A 13,268-nucleotide genomic window follows, 5' to 3' on the forward strand; every position below is an offset into this window, starting at 1 on the left:
CTTTAAAGTGTGACGTGAGTAAGAGAGGCGCTCCTTGACCCCAAAGTCACGAACACAAAGAGGGGCTTTGTAGACAAGGTAGAAACTTGATAGGGAATTAAAACTGAAACTGAAGAGTTTACGAGGTGTGGAAAGGTTGCCTTATTCGTTTGTACTCACATCAGGACGTAATCAATAATTACCTACTTTTTGACAGTACTGGCTTTGTCCGCTAACAAATTAAGTAGGTTTACACGCCTGCTGAACTTTGTTTTTTTTTCAAAACAAATTTCAAAACTGCGAAACAAAGTGGAAAAATTCAACCAAAATAATTTGGGGATTTCGTTGTAATAAATGATGTAGGATTCAAACCCACTGCAGTAACCTATCGTCGTTTGTTTCTTGTTTCATTTAAAATATTTTTACGTTAATTCGGAAAATAACAGAGAAATTTGATTCACAAAAACTTGAAACGTTTGCGGAATACAACCAAGAGTTATTAATCATTGTTGTGGGGTCGGAATCTGTTTATGTCTACTGGCTCCATTTAAGAGATATTTAAAGCCTTTTTTGAAAAAAATAGTGAGGTTGCGATATTTTGACGATTTTCGGCCGATATCGTCCGAAACAGCAATAAACTGTGCAAGGACAACAGGGTATGGAATCGAATTCAGTGAAATCACACTTTTCAAGTCGCAGTCAGTTTTCTAAGCATTGTGGAGTCGTGGTATTTTCTGCGAATCCGACTTTAGGCCAATTTGGTTGAAAAACAGTAACAAAGTGTGCAGAAGCATTAGGCAACATTAAACCTCTGCTTCTGGTTGAAATTGAAAAAGTGATGTTCGAAAAAGGTTTGACCTTGTGTGTGTCCCTTTGTCGTATCAAATGTTTTGATTCTCTAATCTTTGTAAGTGTAAGAATTTAAGAAACATCACAAAGTTTGTGATAACAAATCGTTCTTATCGCGCACTGCACCACAATAAATGATAGTAGCCAATATGAAATATTGCAATGTGGTTAGAGTTGGATCTTGAGTATGTTTGAGGGTCAATAGGTTACGCATGTTTGAACAGCAATATGATGAATACGCCAACGCCAATCCAGTGTTTTAAAAGTATCCGAAAATATTTTTAGGTCGTCTGTTTTTGTTAAAAGCGTGAAATTATTTCAATGACGAATATAACGGCTCAAATGCTTTATTATTTAAACGTTTCGGCAAATGCTCATGCCATCATCAGTGATATGAGGGCCACATTAGTTGAGCATTTGCCGAAATAATGATATCATAAGCATTTGCCAAAACGTCTGAATAATAAAGCATTATGCTTTTTATGTCTGTTTGGGTCGTTGTCATTCAACTTATGAACAGATCCGTTCATTATGTTCCGTGAAATTATTGATTTTCCATTATAGTAGTTTTGCTTTCTAAATGTTGACATACTGTAACAAAAAAAAGTTCATAGCTTTTGCTTTATTGTAAAATGCATTTTTTAAACAAAGTAAGCTACGTTGAAAACCGTTCTAACATTATACGCTATTATGCACCAAACAGGGATATCCAGGACCTCGCGGGCTTCCAGGGCGCCGCGGCATACCAGGAAAACTTGGCCGTAAGGGAATAGAAGGAGAAAGGGGAGAGCCAGGACCTCAGGGAGTACAGGTGAGGCTCTGAAATGTTATGACTACATTCCAGCGCATTGTTTTCTACACAAACTGCGCCATTATTTCTAAGTATGTTGTGGTGGCGAAGTGAAAACACCGCAAATTACCTTTTTCTGTAGTTTTTTTGAATGGGTTAGCGTTTGGTGTTCGGAAATAGTTTTGGTTGCTTTCTAGCGGGCGCTAATAGGATTTTTTGCCGGCACAAACTTTATCTGAGCCAGGCCTAGGCTACAATCAACCATTGTAAAATTTCGAATTGTTTTTCAAGACAAGGGCCCTTGATAAGATCATAACGGATAATAAATTGATTTTTATTGCAGTCATTTTTTTCCAACACATTTAACAGTTAAAATATTAAGTTTGGAAATATTTACAGATGATAATATCTTTTAAACGTCTTAATATCGATAACTGACTGCACTTGATTGTTGTCAAAACACGTTTCCAACACAGACTACTAGACTTATGACACAGTTGGCAAAACTAGGCTATTGTTTAGCAAACAGCAAAGATACCCTAAAACTGCTAATACTTTGCATGCCACATATTCAAAATTAATGTCCAATATATAAGTCAAACAAATCAGTTCCTAAGAATATATATTCTCTACCAACATCTCTTGAGCTTCGCAATGACACTATTTGAAAAACGCAAATTCATGACGGTTACCACTTGTTTATCATTGCACTAAAAAACTGTCATTTGACACTAAGGAAGAATTCAGTCAACTGTCGAAACTTAATCTTGCCTGTCGCTGCACTCGTTACGCATGAGTGCAAGCGGTTAACCACGTGATGATGTTTTTGTTGACAGGGACCAGTCGGGTTTCCTGGACCGGACAGCGAACACGGGCAAGTCGGTGAAACGGTAAATAGTTTTGTGTTGCACGATTTCCTTTATGTAGGTTCTGAATTTCATTCCTACGTTTCAAAAATTAAGTTACCGTCCCTGGTAAAGGCTGTTACCATTGTTTACTCACATCTTTCACAATGCATAGGATATGTATTTAGGCAATGTGTAATCTTTGCTTATGGATCTAATCTCCCACTGGATACTTCCATTTGCAGGTGTAGGCTAGCGGCTAGCCTACTCCTACGGTATGTGTCTAAACACAAAGTAATTCTAAAACGTTTTTATATTATGACGTCATATCAAAGGCTTATCGCTATGACGTCATAACATTTCAAAAACCACTAGCTTTGTAATCAAGGTTTTTTGTCCAAAACGCTTGTGCCTTTAGCAATTATGTCTGCCACTCAAAAAAATGTTTTAATACATCAAGGGTCCACCTGGGATTCCAGGCACCAAAGGAGATCGCGGAGACAAAGGCAACAAGGTACAATTTTTTTAATCATTACGACCACCTCTGGAGCTTTACATTAAAATTGCTTTTCAGGGAGCAAAGGGAGAAGAAGGAACTCGGGGACCCGCTGGTGTAAAAGTAAAGTAATGTTCGTTTATTGCGCACTTCCTGCATTTTTAGGAAGTGTTGGTTTACTTAAATGTGCGTACCGTTTAAAATTGCCTTGAATGTCATAGTCCCAAAAGCCACATAATTTGGTTATACAGATCCCCTAAAAATGCCTTTCGGGCGAAATTTTCAAACATATTTGTGATACCTATTTACCCAGTTGTGTCGCTGTATAAAGAAGTTTCGGGTCGGGCCAAGTTTGAGAAGGCTTGATTCGGGCCTGTTTTTATACCTTTTTTTGTGTCCCACTTTCGGGCCTGATTTAGACTTTTGTTTTTAATCGTTTTCTGTCGTGAGTTTCGATACTTTTTGCGACTCTGGTATGCAGCCGGAAATACTATTGTGTTAACGTAATATATTTAACTTTTAAGGGTCACCCAGGGGATCCTGGTTCGAAAGGAAACACTGGAGCTCCTGGTATTCCGGTAAGCGTCTTTTATTACATTTCAAAATTTACAAATGTAGGGAAAAGTTTTTACAGATTTTAGCAGCATTTCTACCTAGTATGAATTGTTTGCTTCCTTCGTATACTCGCTTGCTGCATAGTTAATACGTTTTTTGCGTTATGCTTACAATGAGTCCACCTTCAAGCAGTCATACTGCTAATACATTAAATAAGCTATTGCTGTCAGGCATAATGAATTTCTTGTCTTGCAAGATATGCCATTATCCTGATAAAGGCGTCTTGTATAGGGCGTCGAAACGTCGATTGTTTACAATAAAACTGCTGGATGAGCAATACTCGGTTATATTGCTGATACGTTGGATCATTTTTTCATTGGAATTTGTATTTGGGTGAAATTGTATTTGCATGTATTCGGTGACTTCAATGCAGTACAACCGATAAGTTTTCTTTGTGTCGCTGCAATGGCAAGTTTCTAGCTCACTGAAACACCATGCAGTAGCCGAGACAAGATTAGAACCCGCAACCTTGTGAACGCAATGCGCCAGCTTGAACAACTTGAGTCATCTGGGCCGCAAGTCTAATAAAATTTACATGGAAACGCTTTTATAGATATATACAGTACTCCGTGCCCCATAAAAACCTGCCATTTGGGTGCATGCTTTTGGTTGAAGATGGTTTGCTGTAACAGCAGATAAAACTTAAATGAAAACGTATATTTGGCTGTATATCATCTATTGTGTGTTACGGTTTCCGATTCTGGTGAAAACTTAATGAGGTTGAATTAAATCGTATCAGGTGGTCTTGGCTTATCTTAAACGTTTATTTATGATCACAAACACCAGGTGCTGCTTCGGTTAGCGTTAATTTAAGCTAAGTAGGTATTGGTGAAAATACATTCGTAATCTGCATTTGTTGTTCGTAAAACGGATGCGAACACCACAATGGTTAAACTACAAAACAGAGGCGCAGGTGAATTTCGTGTTTTATACAGAAAAATGCTGTGAAAAAATAAACGGTTGATCATGTAAAGCGCGTTTAGAAAATAAATTGTTCACCAATTATAAGTTTCCTGTGTTTTGCATAATTATTCGATTCTTTGAGGTGAAACACTGTTCATTGGGCCTATTCAGCTGTAATTACATATTTAAAACAAAAATGTCCATTGTGAGTTTTGGGTAATGTGTCATATTGTCTACTTTTTTCGTATTAAAAAAGGTTAAGTATTGCCATAGTGAATTAACTATCTTTTCGAAGAATTTAACAAGTATCTATGACCAATATAGTTTTACAAATATTGTTTTGCAGGGACCAATAGGACGGCCAGGCCCACCTGGACATCCGGGAGTAGAGGTAAACTTGCAGACTCATGTTTAGTTGACAAGAATTAGGTTAAAGTGGATAGCATTACTAAACAGTCGGCACATGCTAAGACATTGTACGAAACTTGATATGACAAGGAATTAAGCAATCATAACATACAGTTTAAATTTCAAGGGTGATCTAGGACCTGACGGTTCAAAGGGTCCTAAAGGAAAAAATGGATCAAAGGTATGTTTTCTTAACATATATATGTAAGCAAGTATTTCTGTTATTGTTGAATCTTTCTAGCGAAGGTTTTGCACCCATCTATACGTAACCAGTGCTCAATTCGAGATTTAAAACAAAATAGTCCATTTTTTTAATACAATTACAATTATTAGGTTTGCCATGCGTTTTTTTTTTCATTTTTATAATTGCTTCATGATGAACCGTCGATGGTTGCAAAGGTTTCTTTAGCACATGGACAGTTAATTAAAAAAATAACCCACACAAAACCGACCAAAGCCTATTAACCCAGGATTAGACAAAACTTTTTACTAATACATTTGTCACATAAAAATGTGTTTTATAGTAAATTAATTAAACGACAACAGAGTAACGTTAAAGTACTTTAATTTCACTTTAAACCTTGTCGAGATCGCTCTTATGTAGACTTTATTTGCCAACATCTGTACAACTAAACCTTACAGGACTTCTAGCATCATTTTGTCTAAATCGACTTATTTTACACAGGGTGACCCAGGACCAGAAGGTCTTCGTGGACGACCAGGAAATCAGGTAAGTCAACACCTGTAATAACCCTCGGTAATTTCCTACATGACCTTAAAGACTCTGTCGCGCCGCAGGAATGCAAATAACGCCGCAAGTTACATTTTTTCTTGTGGTCGTCTATATTCAGCCAGTATGGTATTTTTGGCCATATAGGTTCCAAAATGGAATTCTGTTTCAAATTTCACTCCAATTTTACAAATTTGCGCGTGTAACGTACAGAGATTGATCTGTTTTTTAAGGTACCCGTACGGTTTAAATCAAATAAAAATTTTGCATAGTTAACATGCTGCCAAATATAGTTCTTGATCAAACCAATCTTTGCAGAATTCACGTATTTCGATGCATTCAAACGGTTGGGTGCAACATCCTAAGATTACAGCCGTTTTTAAACCATTTATAAGTAAACACTTATATTTTCAATTCATCAAACTGACTTGAGTACTGTCGCGACTAACACTCAACTTTACTCAAAATACTTTACAACTACCAGAGGAGTAGGCTAAAACTCGAACTTGGGTCAATGACACAACTTCTGATCCGCTCTTGACAAAAAAAATGTTTGGGAACGAAGTTTGTGGCCAAAATTACTGCTTTACCAAGTTAGTAAGAAAAAAAAACTGTTGCGAGTGTGTTTAAAACACCAGCAGCTGAAAAATATTTTACCATGACCATGTCGTTACCGCAGTACTTTATTATCTGTATACTGTGGTTAAGTTAATTGGATTACAGAGTTACAATTTTGCGACAACTGTCTCGGGAATTAAAGTGTTGGTTACCGTTTATCGATTCCACGAACATCTACAGGAGCAATGCAAAAAGTCGTCACACTATTGGCAATGTGACTTGTAAACTATATGCGGTCGTCACGAAGGGATAAACAACGTATATTGAACTATGCATTTTATATGCTTTTTAAGTATTGTTTTGCGTTGCACCTGAACTCCCGTAATTTTGTGTGGGCCTATTGGAACAAAAACCACAGCTGGACCTTTAATGCTGAAAAGAACTCGATTTATTTTGGTCAAATAAGTTTTCGGTCATATTAAGTTTTTTTAAGTGTTTTTTCGCATAAACCTCTAAATTAGCAGTTTCATTTTCAAACAGAATTTCGTAAAAATGGATAGTCTTTAGCTTGCATGTATTGAGGACCTCAAAAAGTTAAGTTTTCGCAACTTGGATAAAACTCGGTGTGAACGTTTCCTTATTAATGAAATCTCGTTGCAAGTAAAGCAAAGGACTATACCGATTCAGGGTCATTAATTCATGACTGCAGGAAATTTCAGAGTGAAAAACACTAAGGCGCAGTACTTTTTACTTATGTCTTCGGAAACAATAAAATACAGCGACTGATTTTGTGTTTTTCACTCTGAAATTGCCTGCAGTTGGCTGAAACCGTTAATTCGCCGTAATGTTACGTTCGCATCCTGCAAAGAGTATCATGTTGCTCATTAGTCTTACTTAAAGTGTGACAGACTGTAGTGGCCATAAGACACCACTTACTGATATGTTGCTGTGTTGCAGGGCCCACGAGGTCACGAAGGTCAACGGGGACCCATTGGCCCACCCGGAGAACTGGTAAGTGTAAAACTTGCACTTAAATTGTAAAGACATTTTGTTTGAGAAGTGTGAAAATTGTCAAGTTACATTTAAGTGAGACGACTGCTCTAAATGTTGATTTATTGTTGCTATATCAATAGTATATCTCATGTTGGCTAAAAAAACCTTAAACATAATTGCATTTGATTATCAAGAAAGGTTAGCTTTAGGGATGTGCCGAACCGAGCCAGAACCCAAGTACTCGATACCGAGCATCGCTGTTTTTGATGCTAGATGCTCGACCGACAGAATATTTTCAGTTTTGGCCCAGCTCTAATTAGCTTGTTTTTGCAACAAACACAACAATGCTTTCGTTATTCATAAGAAAACAAGGTAGCAGATAATTCGTCATGTTTCTGTGCCCGAATGTAAATGACTCCAACAAGTCTTAACGTACAAATAGCTAAATTTTTAGTATTATCGTGATTTTGCTCATTTTATCTGTAAAACTACTTTAAACAAGCAAAATGACCACCCAGGGTGACCAAAGAAAAATACATTAACCAAATCTGATCATAATCAATGGTTGTGCCCAAACCTAGATTTTCGCACTTGAAACCAAATTGACATCAAATACACACTTGTTTTAAGTACACAACGCATTGTCAGAGGGTATAAATTGCACAAAACGAACTAAACCCAACTGTCAACGCCGTGTCCCTAAAAATGGTCTCATTCTGAAATCTAGAATCAGAAGCAAACATCACGATAGCTCAGGTCACGGTAAAAGTGCTACCAATGTGGCGCAAATACACATAGGGATGCTGCGGGAATCTTAACTGACAAGTTAAATCCCTCTTTGAATGCGAACGGTTATCTGACGAGTTAGGCCAACGGCTGACGTGACGAACGATGATCTTATCTTACCGAGTATGGTGTGTTAGGCACGTTTCAAAGTAGCAAGCTATATAGTATGTTTAAATTACAAAACAAATTCGTTCGGGATATTAGCAAACGTATTAATTACGAGATGCGAAGTCAAAAAGGGTTGGGTTATGAATTGGGCTCAAGCTGGAATGTATGAAACAGACTTGATTTTTAGACAGAAAAATCCTTCCCATGTGTATGTTTTTGTGCTTGGAATGCCGTTTAATCAACCAGAAATGCCATCTGGTTGATTAAACGGCATTCCAAGCACAAAAACATACACATGGGAAGGATTTTTCTGTCCAAAAATCAAGTCTGTTTCATACATTCCAGCTTGAGCCCAATTCATAACCCAACCCGAATATTGTAAGACTATCTGCTTTATTAAACAGTATTCCAAGCACAAAAAATACACATGGGAAGCATTAATTCGTCCAAACATCGACTCTGCTTCATTCATGCAAGCTTAAGCCAAAATCATAACCCGACCCGAAAATTAAAAGACTGTAGGCTACTGTTGTGATTACACTTTTGTCTTCTTCATTCGATATTTTTTGCATCCAAAAATGTTTTTGTTACAGGGAAGGCGGGGTCAGAAAGGAGAGAAAGGTCAAAAAGGACAAACGGTAAAAAAATGTGTTTAAGTTTTTCGTTGGTTTTATAACGTTTTATTTTGCCGTCTGTGCCTTAATTCACTGTATGCGACATATTTTTGTACCATTTGGGGTCTTGCTTTGCCCTATCCGACCTGCCTTTAAACTTGTACAATCCTGACACACTTCTCAGTTCAAAGCCGAAAACTTTTTGAAATGAAGCATGGCAAACCTCACGTGACAGCCACAACAAACATCGCGTATCAAATAATCTTTGTCTCGGCGGAAGCGTGCCTTGGTCTTACGCTTGGTTGATTACAGCATGAAAACATATTGTGAAAAACTTGAGTGTATCACGCAATATACATTTCGTAGAAAAAAGAACATCGCATATTACGTTTCTGTTTGGCATTTGGGCCATATGAGTTTCATATGCAGAAACGTTTTGTAACTAAACCGATCCGTTCTTTGAGCATTAAACATGATGACAAATCCTGGTAAATTTATTCTGGGATTCTTTCCCTATTCTATTGCCATTGTCGCAACGATTTCCACCTTTTATTTTATAAATCACAAGTTCGGGAAATGTTTATTTCCAGGCTGAAATCAGTGTTGACAGTGTTGTAAAAACAAATTAATTTCGCTAAAAAGCATCTTTAGTGTCTTATTCAAATAGAATCTTCACTGACAACACTGATTTCAGCCTGGAAATAAACATTTCCCGAACTTGTGATTTAAACATGATGAAATGTTTATTTTATTAATTTGTTTGTGCCATTTTTAAAATTATTTGCATTAAGTAGTGATATATGTTGAACTTTACATAACTTATTTCGGTACCAGTAAAAATAATTTTCTCATCGGTGTCATATATATCGAAACGTAGAGCAACAATATATTTGTCAAGAACGATTACTTACTCTATTTCCGTAGCAAACTAAAGAATTGCAGGCTGTTATATGAATGTGGAGTTATGACCAATTTGCCGAAGTCGTTACATTGAAAAATATATTTACATCTATTTTAGGTATGTGGGTAGAAGCGCTTGGTTGACAATTGTTATGTTGTTTGTAGGGTCGAAAAGGGACAGCGGGAAAACGCGGAAAGCCTGGTTTACCGGGAAGCAAGGGATTGCGTGGATTTAAAGGAATACGCGGAGAGCCGGGAGGCGTGGTTTGTTGCACATTACTTTTTTTCTTACTGTTTTAGGGGGTAAGCATGCTACGTATTTGGTAACAAAAAATAGCCTTGCGTCTTCAGTGCGGTCAAAAGGAGTAATTTTTGACCCACTTTCTGTTTTTGCGCGTCGTAGTATCCCCGCAGTTTATTTATAGCCGGTCACCACTTGCATGCAAAGTGAAACTTGATACTCAAATACAGATACGCTATCAGTGTCTGAATCAAACCACTAAAGATCAGCACCGTCGTTAGAACTTTCATTTTTGGTCTCATGGTGATGAATAATACTGATACGCAAAACATATCTTGCCACAACGTAGTGGGAAATGAAAAAATGACCTATAATCGAAAAAGACACTAATAATGATGACACTAAAAATGATGGTACCGTATCATAAGTCATTGTTGGAACGTAGTTCTACAAAATTACTTTTTTTGGCTTGGGGATTTGGCTACTGGTTTTATATAACCCTTTCGGGTTCAACTGGTTGCAAGCTACATTGCTTAATTTTTTTCTCAAGCAGAACGTAAGTGTTTCACAAAGAACCCTTTTAATTTTGTTTGTTTTTGATAATTCACTGCACGAAAAGCCTAGACCAGGGATCATATAACAGAATGACCGACCTTAAAGGCAAACCAGCATCAATGTGAAAATACAGCGGTTGTTTTTTTACCTACGATTGTTTGCGGTATGTTTGTGGATATAATTTGTTTCAATAAACTTGTTTTTGTGCAGGGTAAAAGAGCTAGCAGAGGTCTACCAGGAATACCTGGCTTTAAAGGAGATCAGGTAAATAGATAAAACTTAAGGAAAACAGGATCATTTAGTTCGTTGATTGCTGGATGTAGACTAATTCAACCTCACGTCAGTTGATTTAATTTCATAAAAAAACATTGAATTATTCTACCATAACTTTTTTAAATGTATATATTACGCAAGCATAAAATCAGACCGGTACGCACAAAATGTCTAACAGCCAGCCAAAATTTACATAGTTTTTTGTTTTTGTTTTAAAGTTTTCCATCTTTGAAACTGCCGCGTTTTGATGTTTTCCCAGTTTGAATTAACAAGCTTAAACCTGTGTTTTAGGGTGACAGAGGACGCCGTGGTCGTCAAGGCGTCCGTGGACCAACCGGACCACCAGGCCCACCTGGTCCTCCGGGACCTTTAGGACCGCCAGGCCCAAGAGGAGAGCAGGTTTGATGAATTTGTGACAATATTTGACTTGATTGGTTTGCTATTAATAATGGCGTCACCTCAGGGCAAGGTCAACACATGAGATTATCATAGGTTGTTAAGTTATTTTTTGTTACGTTGTAAAAAGAGTGTCGACCAAGCTCGTTAAACTTGGTTACGCTATTTATTAGCCCTATTGCAATAACCTGACATCAGTATTCAAAGTTATCTTGTAAGTTATTATAATATGTTAAATTAGTCAAATTGGCCACATGGCCACCTCAGCGCAACTGCCGATTTCCTAGAAATACTTCGCTTCAGCGAAAACAGAAAATGAGATTTAAGATGTTAGAGATTGGTACCAAATAACGAAGTAGCGGTACTTACAAAGTGTCATTACATTTGGGAGCTATAAGGTGTCGTATATTAAATCATCCATATTTAAGACATGTAAAATCCCCAAAAGACGGAGTGAAATCAATTCAAATACACCTTAGAACAGAAGTAGGGCTTCGTAGCAGGTTACACGTAGCATGCAGCATTAAGGTAAGGTAAAAATGCCTTTTCCCACTTAAACCTCGTCTCAGTGGACAGCAACGATCGGACAAGTGCTTCTTGTCTTCATAACAAACATTCGGCTCCCGCACTTAACAGTTCACACTCATCAATAAGGAAGTTGTTCACTTAAGGGCCTATCAAGTGCTATAGAAACGTTGACAACAAAAATCCTGCCCGTTTTGAATTTCCTTCTGTTGTTTTTGGCGACACATTTTTTAATTCCTAGCCTTTGGTTTTTAGGGCCCACGAGGCAAAGGCGGTTTTCAAGGACAAAAAGGGCCTCCTGGTCTTGCGGTATGTTTTCTTTTCTCTTGTTTGTAACTGTGTTTAAATCGTATTCGATTTTTATTGCATTTGTTTTGGTAACTTGTTTTTAATGGCTTTTGCATTTTGCATGTTTTAAATAAATGCTATGTGTTTTTGGACCAAGCTCTTTGGAACTCTTTTTTATGTTACGCTTGTCAAAACTACGGTATCTTTTTAACAAACATGGGTGTTTGTGTCGATTGTTTTCCCTATATTGGAAAAAATGCTTAAAAAATTGTAAAGCACCTTAGAATTGTGATAATTTCACTAGTTGTCTTGGGGCATATTCTCTAGTAGTTTTATGTCTTTTTTGTATGAAGCTTCTTATGGTTACTTATTGTGCCTTGAATGCGCTTTTGAACGTTTTTTATTCTATTATCTTTCTGTATAATTAATTGGTTTTCAAGTAGCGTGTTCTTTAATAAGTAGGTGGTTAGTTGGACATCATGTCATCAAATGTTGAGTATAATTAACTATTTGTGCCGCTCGAAAATGCACACAACCCTTCCTAAAGTTCAACTAAAGGCCGTTGCTGAAAACAGACGTTCGAACTTAACCGCGTGTATTTCAAGCCGAACCGCCGTAAGTCAAAGGTTAAATCGATTGGCACGCGAGAAAAGCAGCCATAGGAAGTGCTACTCAAAAACTCTCGTCTTTAGTGCGTTGCGGCATGCTTCGTGTACTAAACAGCTCACGGCTTACGGAGTTTCTTTTTTCTCAAGCAGTTGACCAATACATAGATGGGCGATTTTCAACCAGTATCATTTTTCACAATAGTAAAGAAAACATTGGCAAGAAAAGTTGGTTTTTAGTTTTCCTATGTCAATGATTTGCGTTAATGTATATATATATTTTTTTTTTCAGTATAGGTTACTGAGCACAGAAAATTGGTTGTGGATATTGCGAGGCTTGTTTACTTAGCTAGAAAATTGTATGGACGCTGGTTTGAAGTGTGTACAAACCAATACTCTTTGAAAATGGAAACTGCCCGTATTTAGTTCATTTCATAAAACGTTGATACCAAGTATGGCACCTATTTTAAATGTGGTGTGTTCTAAAGTTCGCGCTTTAAACTGTTGTAAAGGGAGAAAATGCCATATTAAAAAAATTAGGCTTAGTACTGTTCACTTTTTCCAGGGGATTAATTTTAGTCGTGCAGCTATAGAGGAGGTTACAATCAGCGTCATAACTGTGTTCAATACCGTGAAAATGTTGTTGGTTTGTTTCTATGTTCATCAATTTAGCAGGAGATCTGTTTTGAATATTGTTTGCGGATTAAGCGTGTTCGCGAGCAGACTTTGTGCAGTCAATCGTCGAAAAATGTTCGGATAATTTTTAAATGTAACTGTCCCAGAACATACCCATTTCACTTTTATAATAACC

General features: G+C 37.2%; 1 protein-coding gene across 1 annotated transcript in view; it reads left to right on the plus strand.

Annotated features, from left to right (window-relative positions):
- The window catches only part of LOC145228361 (uncharacterized), a 45,599-nt gene that overhangs the window by 15,818 nt on the left and 16,513 nt on the right, over positions 1-13,268 (plus strand). Inside the window, exons 8-21 of the mRNA XM_080093398.1 lie at positions 1,532-1,639; positions 2,455-2,508; positions 2,924-2,977; positions 3,038-3,082; positions 3,484-3,537; positions 4,824-4,868; positions 5,013-5,066; positions 5,571-5,615; positions 7,131-7,184; positions 8,654-8,698; positions 9,740-9,838; positions 10,581-10,634; positions 10,935-11,042; positions 11,820-11,873. Coding sequence (XP_079949524.1) covers positions 1,532-1,639; positions 2,455-2,508; positions 2,924-2,977; positions 3,038-3,082; positions 3,484-3,537; positions 4,824-4,868; positions 5,013-5,066; positions 5,571-5,615; positions 7,131-7,184; positions 8,654-8,698; positions 9,740-9,838; positions 10,581-10,634; positions 10,935-11,042; positions 11,820-11,873 — 873 coding nt within the window. The remainder of the gene's footprint in view (positions 1-1,531; positions 1,640-2,454; positions 2,509-2,923; positions 2,978-3,037; positions 3,083-3,483; positions 3,538-4,823; positions 4,869-5,012; positions 5,067-5,570; positions 5,616-7,130; positions 7,185-8,653; positions 8,699-9,739; positions 9,839-10,580; positions 10,635-10,934; positions 11,043-11,819; positions 11,874-13,268) is intronic.

The sequence above is a fragment of the Phallusia mammillata genome, chromosome 5 (genome assembly GCF_965637545.1).
Source record: "Phallusia mammillata chromosome 5, kaPhaMamm4.hap1.1, whole genome shotgun sequence".
Classification (NCBI taxonomy): Eukaryota; Metazoa; Chordata; class Ascidiacea; order Phlebobranchia; family Ascidiidae; genus Phallusia; species Phallusia mammillata.